We start from the raw sequence: 21,817 nt of genomic DNA, 5'->3' as shown, positions 1-21,817 counted from the left end.
ACCCTTGAAACTTGAGCTGGCCTGGCACCACCTAGGTCCTTGTGAAGCCTGGGACAGGGGGGCAGCACACAGGTCTGCAAGCCACTCCGCCCACCCTTCATCCTGCCTCAAGCCAGGGACCTATGAATCCTGACGCAGAGAGGCATGACCTTTCCAGCAAAACCCTGGGAGGGGAACATGGAAAGCTGGGAAAGCTGGCTCTGACCCCAGACACCAACTTGACAGCTTCCTCCGCCCCAGGAAGAGTTGGGCCTGTCCAGCCGTTACACAGCCTGGCCATGCTAGAATGACTCATCTGGCCTACCCCCTCCACCTCCCTGCAACCCCCTTTACCCTTTACAAACTGCAACCCCCATTGCCCCATCCCCACCCCAACCTTTGTCAGGTATCCAGGAGGTCAGATTGAAATACTTGAGAGCATTTTATGTGCTGGGTGATTTATGCACTTTTCTCTGTCCCAACCCTCAAAAAAGACATTGTATTAAGTATCTTAGCAGGTAAGGAACTAAGCTGCAGAGAAATGAAGTCACTTTCTGCAGTGGTGGAGCAGAGACTTAAGTCCCATGACATGGGCTGCCTCTGGAGTTAGCATGCTTTCTATCAAGAGGTAAAGAAAGAGGGCAAGTTAGTTGCTAAATATTTGCCCAGACCTGACATGCCCAGGTCAACACTGCCTCTGCTCCAGAGAGCCTTCCTTGACTTCCCCAGACCACAGGGACAATTTCCATTCTCCCCCTTATCCCAGTTCCAGGCCTCTTTTACCTGCGTGTGTGTGTGTGTGTGTTTGTGTGTGAGAGAGAGAGAAAGAGAGATTTTATCGCTGTCTCAGAACACATGCTGGCGGTCAAGGCAGCATGTCCCTGTCTCTGTCCTGACCTGCATAGTGTGCTCTCCTGCAGGGACCCAGGGTCTGCCCTTCATGCTCAGCACCAGGCAGTGCTAGGTTTGGCTTCCCAAGGACCCAGAGTCCTAACCACCTTGGACGAGCCTTTCCAAGGGCTGCACACATTGTCAACAGGTAGACCCAGGTTGAGCCTTTCCTGACTCCCTCGCCTGAGGTCACGGCCGGCACCTGGGGGGCCAGTTACCTTGGACTGTCCGCAGGGCTTGAGGCAGGGGCTGTGGCAGAGGCGGTGGCAGCATGGGCAGTGGCTGCACTCAGGGGTGGCGAGGCGGCCCCGGGAGGGGCAGCAGCAGGCGGCTGGGCGGAAGCGGGCAGCAGCGGGGTGGCGGCCTGGCTGGTACACACTGGAGCATGCGCAATAGGGGTGCTGACGAGGCGGGACCAAGAAAGACAACAGGTCAAGGGGGTCCTGTATACACTGGAGCATGCGCAATAGGCATGCTGATGAGGCAGGACCGAGAAAGACAACAGGTCAGGGGGGTCCTGCTGTATGGGGATGGTGCTTGCAGCAGAGGCAGGCTGGGCGGAAGGCACCATCCATACTGCAAACAGGCTGGAATCTACCAGAAGGCGTGTTTCCAGGCTCAGGGAAGGAGCCTCCCAGGACCCAAGAGGGAAGGGCTCAGAGTACTTGAAGGTCCACAGTCACATCAAAAGTATTCTCAAGTCTGGCTAGTTTCCACACAACCCCTTGCTCCCAATTTCTGTGTACTTCCTATCTTGTCTTTCTCCGTATATACAACAAAAACACAGTGTGGTGGGAAAGTAGATTGAATTACCAACCAAATTTCTTCACCCATCCTGTTTTCCTTCCCATTTTGCCCTTCCCCATTTAGTCAGAGGCATGCATTGTGCCTGAGAAGGGATGGGGCAAGGCACAAAGCAGAGGTAAGACGTGTGCAGGCCCAGGGCTTCGACTGTCGAGTTGTGAGAGCCTGGACATCAGGCCGCAGATGACTCAGGCCCCTGAATGCATTTGGAAGATGGACGAAAGCTACCATGTCAGGCAAGTCCAGGGCATCAGAACAAGAAAGGGGAAATGCGGCAAAGGGGATTCAAGGAGAGAGGGAGCCATGTTCCTGTTCTGGATAAACCCTGGGGGACATAGCAGAACCCCATGGTGAAGAGGCAGGCAGACCCAAGACAGCCCAAAGATCCCCAGGCCAGCATGTGACCGAGCGCCCATAGAGGGTTTCCCCCACACCCCCTGAGAGTCATGGACATGGTCCTGAGTGCCCGCACATCTGAGAGGCCTTGTAACTGGGAACGAGAGAGTGGCTGCTCTGCGGTGTCACCAGCACGAGACCACGTGGGCTGGGAATATCCCAGCAGATGTCAGCCCAGGCAGACCACCACCAAGGAACAAGTACCCACGTGCCCCACCCCACTCTGTAAGGGCCTTTTCCCCCAGTCCATCCAGACAAAAGAAAAGCATCAGAGCCTGGGGTGATGGGATTTGATTTCTGCCATCTCTGTGAAGCAGGGCAGAGAATAAAAATCAAATTATAGGAAACCAAAGACATGCACATTCTTTGCTCCTTGGGGTCTTTGGATGAAGATTTGCACTCAAAACAACAGCAGCAAGATATGCAGCTCCTGCCCATGGAAATGACCTCCCCCATGTTCTGCAATTCATTCGCTGAACTTGTACCACCTGCCAGGCACACGTCTTTAATTTCTCACTCCAGTCCTCTGATGATCGGCTCCGTTCAATAGCTTAGGGAATGGAGGCCGGGAGAATTTAGTCACCCAGCCTCCCAGCGCCTCCTGGCAGAGACAGCAGGATCTGAGTGACGTGCCCTTGGATTTGAAGGAAGCCTTACCCAGGACCTCAAGTGGCCCCTCATGGAGGAATAGAGAAACTTCTCGTGATTAGCCAAGTAGAATCTTTCCATGACAAAACATACTCTTCGTATTTGAAAACAGAGGACTAATCTTCCCTCTGTGAGTATATGCTGGGAGACCATATGCTGGGTCTTGGGCTGAACTACTGTACAAACCTCAGTCCATTGGATCCTCTCAACCTCCCTGAGTGATTGGTATCATGATCCTCGTTTTACAGACGAAGCACCTGAGGTCCAGAGAGATTGAATCTCTGCTGAACGCCAGGCAGCCGCCAAGGGGCAGTGAAGGGTATGAACCCTAATCACTACACAGCTTCTCAGTCTTTCATAGGAAGATGAATCGCCTGGGAATCTTGATAGAATGCAGCTTCTAGTTCAGTGGGTCTGGGGGCTGAGAGTCTACATTTCTAACAGGCTCCCGGGGGGAGTGCCACTGCTGCTGGTCCGTGGACCACACTTTGAGTAGCGCTGTGCTGGGGAGGTCTCTCCCAGGTAGCAACGCAACTGGGCCATGCGCTGTTCACCAAAGCATTGCTGAAGTGATCTCCTCCATCCAGCGAGGTGCACGGTAGCGAAAGGCATGAAATAGCGAGAGAGGGTTGGGGAAGAAAAGAACCAGGGACTTGGCAAGGTTGTAGCTTGACTTTCCTGTGGGAGGAGGCACCATTCTTCCATGACCATGTGGAAAGCATTCAGGGTTGACAAAGGCAGTGGCCATGTCCTGTCTAGCCCTTTCCCAGCTTAGTGGTTCTGACAGAAAGCCTCAGGCAGCCCCGCTCTCAGGCCTGCTGTATCAATGCCTTGAGGCCACTCACCCACCCTCCACTAAAGAAACTGGTTTCTAGAAGCCATGCCTGTGAAGCATCTGCCTCAGAAAAGGGCTGAGTCATAGCATGGGCACTGGCCACTCAGACCCTCCTCATGGTGTGAGCAGGTGCAGGCTGGGATGACTCAGGCTGACAGAGGACATGTGGTCCCCTTTATTTGTTCTCCCTGACCCTGTTGCATGCTTCTGGTGGGCTTCTGAGAACTGAGGACACCACTCAGGACAAGAGTGATGAAGATGTCTGGGTTAGAGACCGTATTCTGTAGGACAAACAGGAAGTTAGCTCTGCCTATCCCTTTTGCTCCAGTTCTCTGTCAGACCAGCTTACCTGGTGGCTCTCCCCAGGCATATCTCCAAACAAACCTGAATTCTGGGGGGCGAAGGTGGAGCTGGATGGGGGCCCTAGGAAAATTCATGACCTAGCATCGTGTTTAGGCCCACTGTTGGCAGACACCAAGCAGCCAGGGCCTAGAAGAAGTAGGGGTGGCGCTGAGGGTGTCCTGTAGGATTTTGGGTTCTTGTTCGGGTCAACTCTGGCCTGAAGTTCCACAGGCCCCCAGAAACCCCAAGAAGGTACGAGAGAGCAAGCACTGTAGGGGACTTATTAGGCCCTGGCTACAGTCCTGAAGATCCTACCCATGAGATCACCCCAGCCTGGTCTGGAATTCAACAGTTGTCTCTTGACTTGGTCATAATCCACTTTAAATATCAAAGCAAAAACCAGACTAGACCACCAAGCCACTTACACTCAAATGATCACAGCTGTGTGGGGAGGGCATGGCCAGAGGAAACTTACAGCCTGGCTAGTCCCCCTTTCAGCCCATCTCTTCCCTCAACCTGGTTGGCAGCAAAGGGAGTGTGCCAGCCCTGTGCCCTGCTCAGTGGTGATGGCCCTTGATGGGGGGAATGGCAGGGCTTGGTTGATGTTCTTATTGATGACGATGACATGTATGGGAAGGATGTAGATGGTATTGGTGATGGTGCTAGGTCTTGGGTTTTGTGGTCATTGGGCTCAGGTTGGAACTGTGGGTGACGATGGAGGCGTTATGATTGATCATGTGGTGGAGGGTGGGGATTGACAGTATTCAGGTGAGGACGCTGTTTGTCTTAGTTAAGAGAATGGGAAATGAACATCTTGGTTGATTGCATGATAGCAGAATACCAGTCAGGGGTTGGTCTTGAAATTATTCACGCTGCCACAGACCGAGTTGGCATTCCATCTTGCAGCCTGATAGCTATGGCTCAGGGCAGCCCTGCCCACATCCCTTTGCAGCTGGGCTGCTGCAACACACAACTCCAAGGGCCCCAGGGTCATTATAGTCTAGGCTAATAACACCCCCCAAGAACAGTGTCTGGCAATCTCCATAGGCTATAGCGTGAATGAAGCCCTGCAAACTTTGCTAGTCCTACATGGCCTTCAGAACACAGAGCACCCTAGCCTGGCATCCCAGCTCTGGACCACTACCCATAATACCCATTCCAGCCAAACTGATTAACTCAGGATTCTAGGACACACTTCTTCTCCTCAGTACCTCTGTTCCCTCTGCTAAGAACACCTGTCCAGCCTTCCCTAACTGCACTTGCCCTAGTCCTACCTAGTCATGAAGATCAAACATGCAGACGCCTTCTTCCAGAAAGCTTTCTCAGACCTCCGCTTGGAGGGGTGCTCCCTGCCTCTGGCTCTCACATGACCAACCTTGCATCGTGGTCAGCCACCGTCCACCGTGGTCCTTTCTGATTCCTTTGGCACCCACACCTGGCAGACTTGGTGCCTTGACTAAAGCCCACAGACAATGAATGCTGGATGAGGAAATCTCTTCTCAGCATCCCCCAGAGGGCTTTATACAGTCCCCTGGCCTGGGGCTGCCAGCTCGCTCGTGCAGGGTTCGGGGGTTATTGGGAGGACACTGGGAAGGCTAGAAAGCAAATGAGGGCCTTCCAGGGCTTCAAGAGGGATCCAGCAGGCAGAGGCTAAAGACAGGGGCTGCAAGGTCACCAGCTCTGACTAGTGGTCCTCTGCCAGCCTCAGACACCCACTGCCTGGGACTTCTCTCTGTCTGGCAGCGTATGGCCCCACAACCTACCCTTGGGCCTTGGATGTCAATAAAAGTCAGCTAAATATGGGGTGCACCAGGGTGCCTTGATGCAAGCAGGAGCCCACACCTCCCCTTCCCTGTTGATCCCCCAGCCACCTGCCCTGCCTGGTCCTGGCCTTGGCCCTGGACTCAGACTGCTAGAGGCAGGAAGGGTTTGGGAGTCCAAGGTGGAGTAGGCTGGTAGGGTGCTTCAGGGAGCATCTCAGTGCGGTGGGCAGCATAGACCTCTCCCCCTTGGCCATCCCTTCCAGGAGGGATTGCCAAGTCCCTAGAGGCAGAAAGAAAGCCTTTGCCCAGGCAGTGGAAGTGGGAGAGCCTTCTCTGGCCAGTCCAGCCATAGGGAGGGACAGTTGGGGAGCCCTGGGAGATGGACCTTCACATCTGCCTTTGTTTTTGGTTCCCTATGGTTCCCTCAATCAAGGGACAGGCTGATGGGTAGGCAGGTGTGTAGGTAAGACATGAGCTGGCCAGCCTGGACCTTCCTAAATGCTCAGGACTGGGACAAGGCTGCAGGTGGCTGGGGCTAGACGCAAGGTCTTCCACATCTGCCTGCCGCCTGAGCAAGGCTTCAGCAAGCCCAAGGATCCCCCCTCCTCTCCTCTCAGTCATGGCCTCAGCCCACTGAGGTCCCCCAGCAGATCCCCCGTGAGTGGCTCTTCAGTCTGGGCAAGCCCTTTCCTCGCTTCCTGAACCAGGACTGAGCATGACAGCATCTTCCTGGGCCAGGGGCCAGCAGCAACCCGGGGATGGGGATGATTTCTGATCCGTAGGCCTGCTGGTGTGGCTGGGTATGGGAGGTGAGGTAGGAGACATTCCAGAACCTTACCCCCCTCCCCATCCCCACTGCCCTGTGGGCCCGCAGCACAGACTCCCAGACACCATTCACCGTCCCCTGAGCTCCACCAGCCCAGGGGGGCCCCCGAGTCAGGAAGTCAGCAGCAGGCAGAGCTGTACTGGGTTCCAGCCCCAGTGGGCACAGCTGAGCCCCTTTTCAGGGGTGCCTGTCCTCTCCCCATCTCAGAACGCCCCTCTTGAGTGGTACACACACAGGCACAGCATGACTGGGGCTGGTTTGGTTCATTTTAAATCCTCTTTATTTCAGAACAAGCATGCGTATATGTACAGAAGAGAGTACTAGGGAGCCATCGCACACAGCACAGAGAGGAGAGCACACACCCCAATCTCACCACAGCCTGGAGGGGCCTCTACCTTGTCTACCCTGGGGCTTCCACTTCCTCCACAGAGAGCCTAGTTCTGGGCTGCCCGGGCTCCAAAGGGCAGGGAGAGAGCGAGTGGAGCCAGGGTGGGTGGGTGGGGGGGGCGGTCAGGGCGGGTTGGCCTCTTCCTGGGACCCTGACCTAGAGGCAGCTTATTCTAGGATGGCACTAGGCCAGACTGCCTCTCTTAGTAGCTGAGGGGGGTGGGAAATGGCCCAGGGGCACATTCTGTTTCCCTTGGGTCTGTGGTACTATGCCAGCCAACCCTGCCATGTCCTATCTGATCTATGGCTGAGGCCCTGGGCAGGGGAGCAGAGGCGTGGGCCATGGGGGTGGGGGGTGGTGAGGGTGGCAGTCGGTGGGGGGCAGGAGTGGGCGCGGAGCTGTGTGGCGCTGCCCTCGGCTGTCAGCTCTGGGACAGGCAGAGAACAGAACTGCTGAAGGTTTCTATCAAAGGTGCCCCCCAGCACAGTGGTACATTCTCAAGCATCACCGTGGGGCTCACATGCCAGAACTGTGTGGGGGGTTGGGGGAGTCCAGCCTGAGAGGAGTGGGGGCATTCCAGATAGCCTTTTAGCTTTTAACATTAAGGATTTGGGCCGAAAGGCCATGATGCCAGTTGCGCAATTTGGCAAAACGTGGACTGTTACGTTCCGTTTCAAACCTTTCCCTGTGGCACAGAGAGAGAGAGAGAGACAGAAACAGAGACAGAGAGAAGAGAGGAAGAAAGAAAGGGGTTAGGGGATGTGTCCCATTCCCCTGTCTGACAGCTCGGGCAGGGGGCATAGGAGGAGGGAGTCTGGTTTGGAGAGGCTTGGCCACCCGCGGAGTACTTTCCAGGTTTGGGACAAGACTAGAGTCCTAAAGACCAGGATTGAGGGACTAGAGTCCCTGAGGGGAATAAGAAGGAAGCCACAGAGAAAGGACCTGGCTAGTGGGCCTAAGGGCCGGCTGGGCAAGGGGGTGGGCCTCTGGGTTCTCCCTGGCCCATGTGGTAAGGGCTGGGCAGGGCTGCTTTGGCTCTCGGGACTGAACCACATAGGCAGGTGGGCCTAGCATGGTCTCTGTCCCCAGGCTGGGCATCAAGAAAGAGGAAGGCCTGTTCCCATGATGAGATTTGGTGAGCAGACCTGTCACCTCCCTATACTTCCCTGGCCTCTGCCAAGCCTTCTCTGTTCCCAGACAGAAACCTTCACGTACCACCAACTGCCCGCACCCACCCAGGCCTGAACACAGCCAGGTACACACATGCAGCACGTCCTCATGAGACCACAGGCACACCTACAGAGGACCAGGACTTCCCACAACTTCCCACCCACGGAGCCTCCGCGGCTCCCCCCACAGCCCCCTCACAGCCTGCTCATCCAAGGGCACAGCACAAAACAGGCAAGGCGCAGCCAGAAACGCAAACACAGAGGAGAGGGTGTGCCTGGGGAAACGCAAGTGCCACAGATGCCAGAACCCTAGACCTTCCAGGCTGGAGGGACCGCTAATGGCCTCCAGATCAGAGGTGCACATTGGTGGCCCAGAGGCCCACATCCAGCCACAAACATGGTATGTTTAACCTGGACCATGTTTAAAACTCCTTTTAAAAATTAATTGCTACATCCAGACCATGGAATACTATTCTGTAATAGAGATGAACGAACCATTGGTACACTCTCTAGCTTGGCTAAATCCCCAGGGTATCAGGCTGACAGAGAAAAGACAATCCCACAAGGTCATGGACTGTATGATTCCATGTACACAACAGACTTGAAATGATAAAACTAAAGAAGTGGAGAACAGTTAACAGATCAGTGGTTGCCACAGGTCAGGGAGACAGTGTGCGCAGTAGGGAGGTGGGTGTAGTGATACACGGGCAACAGGGGGAGAAGCCTTGGGGTGATGGAAATACTCTGTATTTGGCTATTCCAGTGCCCACAGGCTTGTTGTGATTTTGTACTGTAGTTTTGCAAGGTGTTACCATGGGGGATAAAGGGTGTAGAGGACCTCTCCATATTATTTCTTACAACTGCATGCCAATCTGCAATGATCTCAAAATAAGTAGTTTAATAAATGAATTGCCAGCGTACAAAGGTCAGGAAGATCAGCATTAGGTCTCTGAAAATCAGAGATGGGGCAGTGCTGGTCTTACATTTCTCTAGCCATCCCGCATCCCCACATACACATTTTTTTACCACCCATGTCTGCATTACAGACTCCCCCTCTACACGTGGAGTCCTGCATGCTGTGTCTTTGCGGAAGATGCTGTTCGACTGCCAATGTACTGGAAAACCACTGTTCCAGACCAAACTTTCCTGATACCAACAGGAAGCGAAGGCCCAGAGACATCACGTGAATGGCCTAAAACCACGCGGAAAGTCAGCAGCAGAGCTGTGAGCTAACTAGGACCTCTCCGAGGTTGGGGAGAAAGAAGGAAGACAGCAGAAGCAGGGGCCCTGCTGGCAGCAGGATGTGCGGCAACAATACCACCCAGGACAGAGACAGGGCCAGTCTGTCCAGCCAGGTTCACGGCCACTGTCATCAGTGCTCAGTGACAGGCTCGGAGATAGTCCCCGAGAGTCGGTGACTCTAGCGAGCCTGCTCTGCTTGCAGTTGTTGGTAAATTCACAGCCTGCCCGAGAGAGGATCCAGGAGAGGAAAGAAGAGAGGGGGCAGAGAGAGGGGAGAGCTGGAAGGAGAGAAAGGACGAGAAGTCCTAGGACACCCATGGGGGTTTCTCAGGGATACCCAGGGAGGGTGCTGGTTTCTCCAGTGTGGGGTTTTCAGACTTGCTAGGCTGGCAGACCGCCAAGAATAAAAAATCCACAAAGTGCAGATGACTTTTGCCATCTGTGTGAAGGTTCCCATTGGGGGAGGGCTCTGAGCTGGGCTGGCCCCAGGGGAGTCAGCCACGGAGCTGGGACAGAGCTGACTGTGCACAGGGAGGGAGGGAAGAGGACCCTGGGGTGCTTGCCCAGGGAGGCCACAGTGGGGAGGAGGGAGGAACTGGTGGGTGCCTGAGCTCCGCTGGAAGTATGGGAGGGAAAGGAAAAAGAACCTTGGGTGGGGGGCACTGTGGAGTAGGGACTTAGAAGAGTTTTTATGCTGTTTATGGAGGAGGGTGCAAGGGCCCCCCTCCCCTCCGACTCCTCTGTGAACTTGTCACTCAAATCAACTTTCTTCCTTAACCCTTGGGGTCTAAGAGAGGGGCTGAGTTCTTCACACAGGCGAGCATTGTGTAAAGGCAGAAATCGCACTTATGAGATGGTTGAGCTACAAGTGGGGGGCAGAGGATGTCTGGGTTACACACTGGGGTCCTCTAGGATGGTCACGCCCAAGCAGTGGGAACCTGATGCCTCGAAGATTCGAACCCTGCCTCGGACAAACTAAGCTCGCCTCCATGTCCACCCTCATCAGCACAGCCCCACGTGGACCTGACCTGAGCCATCAGACCCCCGGAGCGCTTGTCCCAAGTCCGACAGAAGCTGTGGTGACCTCTCTGAGATTAGAGGCTCAGCTCTTGGAGGGAGGCCCGGTTTGTGCTCTGCTACTTCAGACGGAGGCCAGGAGCGCCAGTACTCCCTGCACCCCCGTAGGAGCTGGCAAGAGTTGCTATTTCAGTCTGCCTGGAGATTTGCTAAGGTGCTAGGGTTGTTCCTAGGAGGGGGCCAAGTCCACAGCAGACGCCTGGGTTGTTTAGGGGCCCACGCTGCCTCGCCTGGAAGGAGAGGGTCCCTGGAGATTAGGCTCTGCCTTGGGCTGGCCAGCAGGTGGGCACGGGAACCTCTGACGGAAGCCACATGCTCCTACCAGCTGTGGGGGACACCTTCAGTGTCAAGAGCCAGGACCCTGAGGAGAGGAGAGCAGAGGAGGAGGGCAGAGCTATGCACTACTATAGGACTATTGCAGGGTTGGGGTGGGGAGCAGGGAAGGCCTGGGAAGTGGAGCAGAGACACTCTGTGAGGGGAGAGGATGCCGGGTCCTGTGACAGGCAGACTGCCCCCTGCTGTTGAGGCCAGCAGAGCCACCGCACCTGATACTGAGCCTCCTCTCACAGCATTCCTTCCTGCCTGTACCTGCCGCCCCCCCCAGCCCCAGCAGTAAGAAGAAGAAAGCCCCTCTGCACATGTACAAGCCTGTACAGGCTGTTGCCCAGGCCCCAGGGTCGGCAAACTCAGGCTCGGCTGGAGTCCGCTACTTGGAAGTGGTGGCAGACCTTAATCACAAACAGGACGGGAGCACGCACCCAGCACGAGCCTTACTCCCGGGGCCTCTGGTTGCTTATGATTCAGTGAGATGAGATCGCACACCCACCTCCACAGACCATGGGGAGAGTGCACATTTTGTGGAAGGCTCTGAGGACCCAGAGATTAAAGTCAGGAAAAGGGAGTAGAGCAGGAGGCTTCTGCCCCTCCAGTCCTGGGTAGAAGGTTTAGTGGCTGTCCCTGAGGCTTCACAGCCCGGCCAGAGACCCCAGTGGGTCTCTGTGGGGGAAGCTATTTTTTCTCCGGGGTGTGTGTGTGTGTGTGTGTGTGTGTGTGTGTGTGTGTGTTTGCTCAGAACTGAGGGGGAAGCAGGATGGAGGCTCTATTTGGGCTCTCTTTCCAGATTTCCCTACAGAAAACCCTGCAATAGCTGGAAAGAGGCTCTAAGACGTGCAGCAGCCTTCTTCTGGGGGCTGAGCCAGGCTCCTGTGGGATTAGTTCCCAGGGGGAAGGACTGATCTGCCCGCATATCTCCAGGCCTAGGCAGAACAGGCCCCGGAAGATGCTTCTGAAAGAAGGGAATGACCAGTGAGGCCCGGACACACCCCTTCTTTCGAGCTTTGGTGTTCTCACTCAAGAACTTTGCAGAGCCTGCATATTCCCAGGGAAATAGGAGAGACGGAGGTTCTGCCTTCTAGACCGTGTCTGGTTAATGAGGTGCAAGCTCAGAGTGCCCGGCCAGGAGAACGAAACGTCCTCAGAAGTACTCACTCCGGGGGCAGGGCTCTGTCTCACACGAGGGAGAGAAAACACGCTGCAGGCTTCCTGACGGAAGGCTATTTGCTGGGGGTGGGGGGGTGCTGTTGGTGGGCAGTAAGCCCCTCTGTTGGGGAACTACACTCCTCATCAAAGCATCCATATGGGTGACTTCAAAGAGGAGGTGGAAAAAAACAACAGAGTGCCATGGAGCCTGGGAGTGGGGACGGCTGACAGCTCGGTCACACTTCAAGTAGCTAGGTACTCTCTACTGAGCGAAATCTCATTTCTTCCCATTGGGGCTTTATGTAGACACCGTGCGGGCACTAAAGGGTTAACAACGGTGACTGGAACTACAGGCCATCTTAAGCAGGCCTGGGAGGACCACGCTTTCCCTTGGATGCCCCAGCCAAAAAGTGGGAGCAGTTTGGACTGGCATAAATAGAGGTTGGAAAATAAAAGCCCCGTCAACTCAGAGCTGACCCCAGAGCCCCACTGTCCACGCAATCCTGGGATCACTACATGCCAGTTAGCCGAGTACAGAAAGCCTGGACCCATGTACCAGAGCCCCTCTGAGCCCCAGCGCCTTACAGGGAGGCCGCCACAAAACGCGCCCCGAGGCAGACTCTCCCAGGAAGAGCACGCACATTTGCCACCGGAAGTACAAACACAATCATACGGGCCCCCAGGCCTCACCACGGAAGATCCTAGCAGGTTCCAGTGGGTTTCAGGGCAGTGTGCCCCCGCTCATACCTGGGCCCGTGAGCACCTGGATGCAGGTGGTAGGTTAATGGCTATGGCCCCAGGCCTGCCACCGTCAGGGGAACATACCCCGAGACACTCAGCCTAGCAGCAGCCACTGTGCTTTGAGCAATCAATGGAACTAATACCTCAGTGTAGGCATGGACAGGTGAATCCTAAGGTGAGGTACCCGTGCCCAGCACAGCCCTCCACATGCCTGCTTCCCTGTGCCCAGCCTCCAGACTCACAGGGGACGGACCCTGAGCTGAGTGCACAGGCAAGGCCACTGGCCCGGTGCCCTCACAGGGAGAGATGCCCTCATTCTCAACAGCCCAGCAAAGGCCAAAGCAGCCCTGCCCCCTGCCCAGGGACAGAGCCAGGAGAGCCCAGAATCCTTATTCCTGCAGCCTGGGCCCAGGGGATTGAGACTCCGCTCCAGGCACCCAGCTCAGTGACCTGGGACGAAGGCCCCAAGCCAGCGTCTGCTGGAGCCCTGCAGGGCCCAGGAGCTTCCAAATACATAAACTTGAGAGGTTCCTTCCATGAGTCATGTGACCTGGGAGCTGCCTGGGGAGGGGTTGAGTTAGGAGGGACAAGGCCACAGAACCTGAGTCTGGGCACTTACCTTGACCGTCGTAAAGCTTCTTCATCAGGGTCTTGCACTGTGGGTAGAAAATTGTTGGATTAGGAGGAATCGCAGGAAACAGAGGAGTCCCCACCAAAGACTGAACAGTGATTGCCCCCAGCCTGTAAACCTTGGCAGGGGAAGACTGTGTGCTGGGCAGAGGGCAGGGGGAGACCAGAGGAAATGGTGCCATTGGGAGGGAGTAGTCCAAGGTGTGGCTTTTGAGGTCCTCTTATCCCAGCTCTGGGTCATCACATGGCATGTGGCTGCCCCCACTGCAGTTAGAGACCTGGGCAGAGGACCCATGTCATTCAGCAGCCTGCCCCAAGGAGCCCAGAGCGGTCAGCAGGCCACTAGTTATCTGACAAGACCAGCTCATCTTCAAGGGCAGGGGTTTGACAGCCTGGCTGCTGTGGGCCCCTCTGCATCTCCCCTGCCAGCGCCCCCTCCCCCACCCCCAGCCCCACTTACTGTATTCTGTCCCGGTCATCTGGGCCAAGATGCGGAAAGAGCGAGACTGCAGGTTGGAGGAGCGCCGGGCCCACTCCTCAGCCTCGTCTTCTGGCTTGTTCTGGTTCTTAATCACGGCCTGGTACACGGGGGAGGCGCTGTCCACGGCAAGGTCTTTAATAGGAAGGCTCCTGCAGGTCAGAGAGAAGAGTGAGTGAGGGCAAGGCTGGAGGCCTGCTCCTGTCCTCCTGCACTCCCCCCGCAGCCCATCCACTCGCACCCTTACACCCGACACACCAGCTGGGGGTCCCTGCTTTGCTCAACCTGCTGTACCCTCCACCCACTGCCATCCGAAAGCCTGCGACAAGGGCTTGGCCTGGGTCCTCAGTGCTCAGAGAGGCCACAGCAATTCCTCACGGATCCCTCCAGTCACGCCCACACCCCAGCCTGGGCTGACTCCACACACAGACCTGAAAACCCACTCCCATAGCTGCTGCCCCCTACCCCAGTGGGGAGGGCTGGATCTCTTTTAAGGGAAGAAGAAACAGAATAGGTCTCTTGAAATAATTTCAACCTCTCTGAACAATTCCTGAGTTTGGGGCTGGGTGACAACGGGCCTTTTGGGGGACTCAGAGGCGTCTTCAGGGTCAGTCCTTTGTCCCCTGTATACTGTTGGATCCAAACAGGGAGCCACCAGTGCCAAGCCTAACCCAGAATAAGAGTGGGGGCCTCCCGTTCAGCAAACATGGGCAGGCGTGGTGGGGAGGTGGCGTGAGAAACAAGGCAACAAGTCTGATGGGCTGGCGTTGCCTGCAGATGGGGAGGGGGGTTCTGGCCTGGGGGAGCTGACAGAAAAGCTGCAGGGAAGGTCATTAGTCCTCTGCTCCAGAGCAGCACGGCCTTCGGAGGAGGAACTGGTGACCTTCCCTTAGACTCCCTTAGGCACATGGCAGGTGCTCAAAACTTACTTAAATGAATGAATCCCAGGTCAGAGCCAGAAGGGACCCCAGAATCTCTTGGGTCCAGGACCTCCCAACCTGAATCAGACTGCAGGACATCTTACAGGTGCCCACTTACCCTGGCTAGTGAGAGCTGGAGGATCCTGACTGTCCAACCCACACTCTAAGGAATTAGGGTGGACTTGAATCAAGTTCACAGCAGTGACGGCCTGACTCCCCAGCCTATGGACCAGTGGCCCAGGCCTCTCTTCTTATAGATGCTGAAACTGAGGTCCAGAGAGGCTAGCTCCAGGTGACAGCATGTAGGGGCCCTGTTGGGTCAGAGCCCAAGCTACCTGGGTCCCACTCCACAGTCCTTTCCATTAAATTATCCTCAGCAAAAATGGCTGAGAGAGGCAACTTCTGCCCACTTTGGCCTTGCTCACCCCAGATGCTCCACACCTGGAGACATGGCCCAGCCCAGGCACTCACTCTGTGAAGTCTCCCCTTGCCTGCTGCTATGGCCACCTCTACCTGCCCTCCAAAGGGCCAGATGGCTGGGAGAGGGACCTCCCCAGTGCCCACATCTTCTAGCCTCTCTGCAAGGAGCTGGAAGGAAGCACTGGCCTACTTTCCCGAGACTGGGAGTCCCTCAAGATTGGTCCTCAGTGTCTGGCTCAGAGTGGGTTCTAAGAGCAGAGGTGGAGAAAGGTGACAAAAGGTGACCAAGACTGCATGGAGCTGCCCCTACTTCCCTGAAGGGTCTGCCCTGCCCACCGGGAGCTCCAGCTACTGTCCACCTCAGATCAGATGGGGAAGACCAGCAGATCCCTCCGGGGTCCAGCAGCAGGGAGGCTGGGGCTTCCCAGAAAGCAGAGGAGAGAGCAGGGTCTCATGCAAGAGGCCATTTCTGGCATAGGGAGGAGCATTGGCAGGTCTGCTGCCTTTGAGTGAGAGGTACCGTAGAAAAGAAGAAGCAGGACTCCCTGATCTGCTCGAAGGGAAGGAGGAAGTGTGGACTGCGCCACAGAAGAGGGAAGGTGTAGACCCAAGGCCAGGCCCTGCCCTTGAATCTGCCTACACATAGCTGTTCGGTCCAGAAAGTGGATGGGAGGTGTTTGCTACCATTTCCCTGGAATGTGCCCTTGAGACACTCCCCTGTTCCTTCCACAGCTCCAGGGGCTCAGAAAGTTCCCAGGGGTGAGTCCCTTGGGATTCACATTGCCAGCTCCACTTTCCACAGTGCTGTGCAAAGACCAGGGATTTGTTTTGTTACCGCGACAGCCCCTGGGAGTCGGATGAAGGAATTCCTGTTCCTTTTGAGACTCCAGGACTCCAGGAGAATATGTACAGAGAAAGGATGGAACAGGCCCTATAGTCCTGGGACCCTGGGTCTGAGGCGACTCTGGAGCCACTCCCAGTAATGGTCTTCTTGCCACCAAATACATGCCACAGTTACCACAACATCAAGGTCACCTCTAGACACTTACTCACTGTCCACTGCCCTCAAATCTGACTCATCTTTGGCCTCTCATGGATGATACTGGCAGGTGCTGGCTCCTTCAGATCCATGAGGATCCTAGGGAATGGCCTCCAAGAGGCCCCCTCATCACCCCTTCCCTGAATAATGGCCCCGCATGGATTCTGACATTCAGGTCTCTGCTGTCCCAGAGCAGACAGGAGCTGCCGCAAAGCATAGCCCAGAGATCCACTCCCAGTCTTGGGTGCAGGAGAGGCAGTGTGATGTCACTGTTCTGATTTCCATGTTCATAGTGACGTTATTGGAGGCAAAGCCCAAAAGCACTTGCTTGTATAGTCTCCTGAGCATGTCGTTTGGCTGTGAGGTGGGTGTGAGGAGGAACATGGACAGAACCGCTGTCCTCAGACATATCCCACCAAACCCACACACCATCCCTCGACCAGACAGACGACCACGACGCGGAACAGACAGTGTGGAGTCTACTTACGCCAGCGGCGACGCCCTGCCAAGCAGAAGAAAGCCCAGCAGTGAGTGCGTGTCCATCAGCGGACGGCAGAGGGGTTGCGCACACACAAGGGAGCGGGGTTAGGGTCAGAAATGAGTTAGGGGAGTGGGGTGGATAAAGGAGGAAGAGAAAAAGACAAAAAGAAAACTGTCAGTGAGGAAGGAATCATGGACATTAACAGCAGAAACGGAGCACCTTACGGCACAGGGCGGCTCCTACCCCCTGGTACCACGGTAGCATCAGCCCAGCAGGGCGAAGTTAGAAGGAAGGGGAAAGCAGGTTGCTTCCCAGGCACACAGGGAAGGGAGGGGAAGGGGAGGGGAGGAGACAGGAGGAAGGTGGGAGAGGTACTCTGAGAAGCCTAGGTTAGGTCAATGGTGTGTCATGTTAAAAAAAAAAAAAAAAGAAAGAAAGAAAGAAATAGTGGTGAAACCAAATGATGGTAGTCTTTTTCCAAAGACAAAGAATATATAAAGTTAGTGAAGAGCAGTTCTTCCATTATTTTCCACTGAACTTCCCTCTGGCAACCTTACCGCTCTTAAGGGCACACCAAGGACACACAGGCAAATGTTAACAGGAAATCCCTGTTAGCTTTTTGGCTTAGTCAGGCAGCCTTGTTTTTCTGGGTACACATGAGCAAATGGTTGTGTTTTGAAACTTACGTGGTCATATTTTCTGCTTTGAATGGTGGGATTAAAGAAATAACACTCTCCAGAGTTCTGCAAAGAGCTACAGCTCGGAACCTGGTGGGTTTGAGACTCAGGGCTCCAGGGCAAGCAAACTCTGCCCCCTGGTGGCCCAAGGAAGCACTGTGAGCGGAAGAGGAGAGGGGAGGTCCGCACACCTTTCCATCCTTTGTCCCCTGGAGCTTCCCCCTTGTAACTACAGGTAACGTCAGGGCCACCAGGGCTGAGTTCTGCAAAGGCCAAACACTATCAGAGTTATCTGGGACTTTTTAACCCTTTTATCTCTCTTACAAACATCTGTTTTTCCTAGCTTTGAAAAAAAAAATACAACCATTGTTTTAAGATTTCTTGCCTTGAGTTGCTTAAGGTCCTGACTTGGGGATAAGATGTTGCCCAAAGAGATAACCAGCCAATTCTGAAAGTTAACAATGATATTCCCAAGTAGAAAACAATACGAGTGTTTGTGTGAGAGAGAGAAGGACAGAAGATAGAGACAGAGAAATAGAAAGAGACAGAGACGGAGAGACACATACTGGGAGAGAGAGATGCAGAGAGACTACGGGAGACAGAGAAAGCAAGAGGGAGTGAGATCCCTATTACCGTTTGCACTATTAGCGTTTTTTCCCACAAATGATTCCCAGCCAACTCTTTCCCTATTTAACACTCGAGTTCCTCAACCATTGCTAACAGGCAAATTCTAAGAACCAAGGATGCCTTAAATCTCATTGTCCTGAGACTGGGCTTCCCGGAGTCCTGGGTGCTTCCCAGGCTCTGCCGTGGGCTGACTACAACCAATACCTCGGATGATTTGTCCAGAGGCCCCTTCCCAAACAAGAAACCTGGTCATCCGTTTGAATTGCTCTCATCATTGAAAGAAATCAACAACTTCCCCCAAAGAATGACTTAGTCTATGAGAAGACTGGTTTATCCAGATGTGACCCAGAATTCCGGATGTTTCTTTCTAAACTGACCCCCTTGCGGAGCCTGGGGGAAAATGCAGAAGCTGTGAGAAGCTTGGAGCAAGCACCATATTCGTCGATTCTCCACCCCTCTCCTAAAGCTGAGACTGATTCTGAAGAGAGAATATGGTATTCTGGAAGGCCTGGCAAAAGTTCCCCTCCAACAGCCATGGCCCTAGATGCTCAAGGTGAGGGAGGAAAGCTGGTCTCGATGCCCAAAGTCTCTGATGGCACCAAGCAGCCTGGTGCTGTTGGCCTCTACTGGTGAGGAGGCCCAGCCAGTGGTGGAGGCGATGACCGATGAGCAACGGCGGAGGAGGGGAGGCGCTTACCCACTGAAGTCACTGCCCTGGGCCTGGGCCTGCCCAGCAATGGCGTCCATAATGGCGTCCTGGGAGTACATGCTGATGGGTGTGTTGTACTGCGCATGGATGATGGTGGCCTTGCCGCCCAGCCCCTTCACCTCAATGGGCTTGTGGGTGGACAGGGCAGAGTCCTTCAGGGCACTGGGGTTGAACCGTTCCTGGTAGTCCGCGCTGGGGGAAGGCAGCAGGGAGAGCAGAGGAGGAAGAGGAAAGGAGGCGGAAGGAGAAAAGGCAACAGGTGGTGTTACACAGGGGGTCAAGGCGAGGGCTGGTGGTAGAGAGACCTCCCAAGGCCTGATCCCAGATAGGTCCCCCAAGTCCCCTGAACTATGGACAGCGGTATCTGGTAGAGAAAACCCTAGCACCCTCCCCAGAGCCTTTCGTGGCAGGTTTCTCTTGCCCACTCTGGCAATGCCAGACCCTGGGAAGCCTCTGCTCAGCCTGAGCTACATCTCAGGGTCAGCAGGGGGCGCCAGGCATTGAAAGCTCTCTCAACTCACCAGCAAGGAAGCAGAGACAAAGAGGGTTGGGGGTCGGGGACAGGAGCTGGGCCACACGTGAGAAGCAGTGGCAGCCCAAGCAGGGTCCAGAATGACCGAAAGGCAAAAAGCAGCCCCGCCGGGCACCCATAGGGGTTCTGAGCAAAGTTCCTCCACGACGGGGCTCATCCTGCTGTCCATGCCCTCTGTGGCCCAGGGCTCTGCTCCTCCAGATGATCCAGGGCACGTGTTTCTTCCTCGGAGCAGGACTCGGGCTGCTCAGTCCCCCTCAAGTCCAGCTGGCTGTGCGGCCACCAGTCTCTGCCCATCGGGGCGCTCCCCTCCAACAGATGAGTGCACTCCTCGGGCCCAGAAGGTCAAGCGCAGCCCTTCGGAGCGGTCCCGCCACCGCCGCCGGGACAGAAATGTCTTCAGGCTCACGTGGAACCCATCAGGAGCACGGCACACACTCCACCACCGTCCCCCCCACCCCCCAGAGCCAGCCTGCTGGTCTGAAGCAGCCACCACAGGAAAGGGCGAAGGGAAAGGGCACATCAGACAGAGCCCTGGCACCCCTCCCCAGTGCCTTTCCTCCATACTTGCAGCTCCACTCACATGCAGGCTCGCTCCGGGACATGAATGCACGCCCACTCACACATGCACACGCACTACACGTGCTGACGCAGGCGCACGCTGTCCAGACCCACAGACACTCGGACGCATGCTGGGATGTGCACACGAGCGCACACACATGCTTTCCTTTGATACTAACTTGGCTGGAGAGTTGGCTACCACCTGGGGAGGAGAGAAAGAGCAAAGAAGACAGGGCTATCAGAGTGTGGTCCTGCCAGGGGCTCTGAGCGCTGGGACCATCCTCAGATTGGCCCTCATGGAGGCTGCTCCAGCTCTGACAGGCGCTGGGGGAGGAGTCCCGAGGAGAGGGGCAGGGCTCCAAGTCAGGGTCACGGTCTCTGAGTTTGGGTCAAAGGTGCTGATAGTGGTGCTTCCCTCTCAGTAGGTCCACAGTGCTTGAAGCTTTGCCAGGAATAAGGGTTTTCTAGTCCATCTTCATGGGTGCCACATACTGCCTGGCTGGAGACCCCAAGACAGGAAGATGGAGAGGGAGACAGGACCAGCTGTGGCTGCTATGGGCCAAGCCCAGGCTGTAGGAGCCTCCTAGCTAGTAAGCCATTCTGGACTTATCCTTGTGTAATTGGCAGTGGTGCTGGGGGGTGCAGACGGGTTACCCACAGTCTCCCAGATGTATTCTACTTCTGGGGCACAGGGGTGCAGTCCCCTGTGACTGTCTCTAAAGGCCCTGTGGACGGTCAGTGAGGCAGGATGGAGGAAGGCGGAGGCTCAGGAGAAGGTCCAAGGGGTATTGCAGGAAAGAGCCTAGCCAAGGCAACCCAACTCAGACCCAAGAGGGACCCTGCCCTTGCTTTTGTCTAGAGCGAGCCTCCTGGAGCATCATCTCTTTGGGGGAGGCATTTCCTGCATTAGGTTTCCTTAAATGCAAATCCCTTGCAGGGCAGACTGGGGCAACAACAATGGCCTTGCCAGAAATGAGGGAAAAGAGCACAGGTGGCATCCCTGCCCCTGTCGCAGACTGGACCACTTGGGGCTCTGGCTGGGAGATCCTGGGCCCCAACTAGCCTGACCCTGGTCATCCCTTGGCCAGGCCAAAGCTAGGGGGCCCTCTAGCTGCACGCCTTACAGTCTTGGAGCTGATAAAATTCCCTCTGTCCTCTAGGCTCAAATAGCTCCAAGTGGAGCTATATTAGGAAAGATCTTCCATCCCTTCTCCATTTCTGACCAGTGCTGACAGCTGCAGGGTCAGCTCTTGCCCTGACCAGCCCAATGTCCCCTACAGAGGGCAGTGGGGTGGGGAGGGGGAGTGCCGCCTCTGCCCTTCCCTGTCCCAGCACCCGGCAGCCAGCACCATCTTTGGCATTGACTCCTGCTCCATGCCTAGCTCCCACCTGAAGACTTGGAGGCTGAGTGGCCCTCAGCAGACAGCTCAGAGAGGAGCCAGCACCAGGTCTCGGGGAGAATCAGTCAAGATCCACCTAGAGGCCCCTGCACCGAGTGCCCTGAGGGGTACTGCCCTGCCCTGCCAGCTTGCGGTGGATGGAGAGGGACTGCTGCCATGCTCTGGCCTGCGGACCTCACACCCTGTTTGTTCTCACCAGTCCTCCCCAGAGGATTCAAGCTGCCGAAGACTCACATTGCAAGCTGCCTGGAGAGAAGGAGAAGGAACTTCCTTTTGGAGCCAGGTGGGACAGAGTTTAAATCCTTACCCTGAATCTTCCTAGCGCTGTGACTCTGGGCAGTTCCCCACCCATCTCAGCCTCGGTCCCTCATTCACAAAATCGAGATGGTGGCGGCCACTGCACAGACAGGCTATGCACACTAAACAGAATCCTGAGTGTAAAGCCCTTGTCATGACTTACATGTGCAATGGATGGGATGTGGGGATTAGCAGTTACCAGCCCTGTCACCTTCCAGCACATAGGCACTTAGCAAAGCTGGTAGCCTCAGCCCATCAGAAGCTGCCTGGGCTAGCCCAGGTCAGAGGCTCCCTGCATCCAGCATCGCCTGGGGACTGCAACATAGCCTTTACTGTGGATGAACGGAGAGATGTATTCCTTCCACTAGCCTGTCTATCCTTAGAGAAGCTGTTGGACCCTGCTGCTCTGAGTGTCAAGTAATAAATTAACACTTGTTGGCTTCTGAGAAGCCCCTGCACCAGAGGG

General features: G+C 55.5%; 1 protein-coding gene across 9 annotated transcripts in view; it reads right to left on the bottom strand.

Annotated features, from left to right (window-relative positions):
* LDB3 (LIM domain binding 3) overlaps nucleotides 1–21,817 on the bottom strand; it is a 59,919-nt gene that overhangs the window by 24,856 nt on the left and 13,246 nt on the right. For 2 of the 9 annotated variants that reach the window (XM_047701680.1, XM_047701686.1), the window contains 6 exons: nucleotides 19,834–19,856; nucleotides 18,550–18,753; nucleotides 16,555–16,569; nucleotides 13,671–13,840; nucleotides 13,200–13,236; nucleotides 1,089–1,271 (listed from right to left, as the gene is read on the bottom strand). In XM_047701680.1, the coding sequence (XP_047557636.1) occupies nucleotides 1,089–1,271; nucleotides 13,200–13,236; nucleotides 13,671–13,840; nucleotides 16,555–16,569; nucleotides 18,550–18,753; nucleotides 19,834–19,856 (632 nt within the window). Of the gene's footprint in view, nucleotides 1–1,088; nucleotides 1,272–6,746; nucleotides 7,558–13,199; nucleotides 13,237–13,670; nucleotides 13,841–16,554; nucleotides 16,570–18,549; nucleotides 18,754–19,833; nucleotides 19,857–21,817 lie in introns of those variants that run through there. The other 7 variants (XM_047701683.1, XM_047701681.1, XM_047701688.1 and 4 more) reach the window with 7 other exon arrangements.

Source organism: Lutra lutra, chromosome 14 (assembly GCF_902655055.1).
Source record: "Lutra lutra chromosome 14, mLutLut1.2, whole genome shotgun sequence".
In the NCBI taxonomy this organism is placed as follows: Eukaryota; Metazoa; Chordata; class Mammalia; order Carnivora; family Mustelidae; genus Lutra; species Lutra lutra.
The sequence above is the reverse complement of the archived record's forward strand: the minus strand, read 5'-3'. Positions and strand labels throughout refer to the sequence as shown.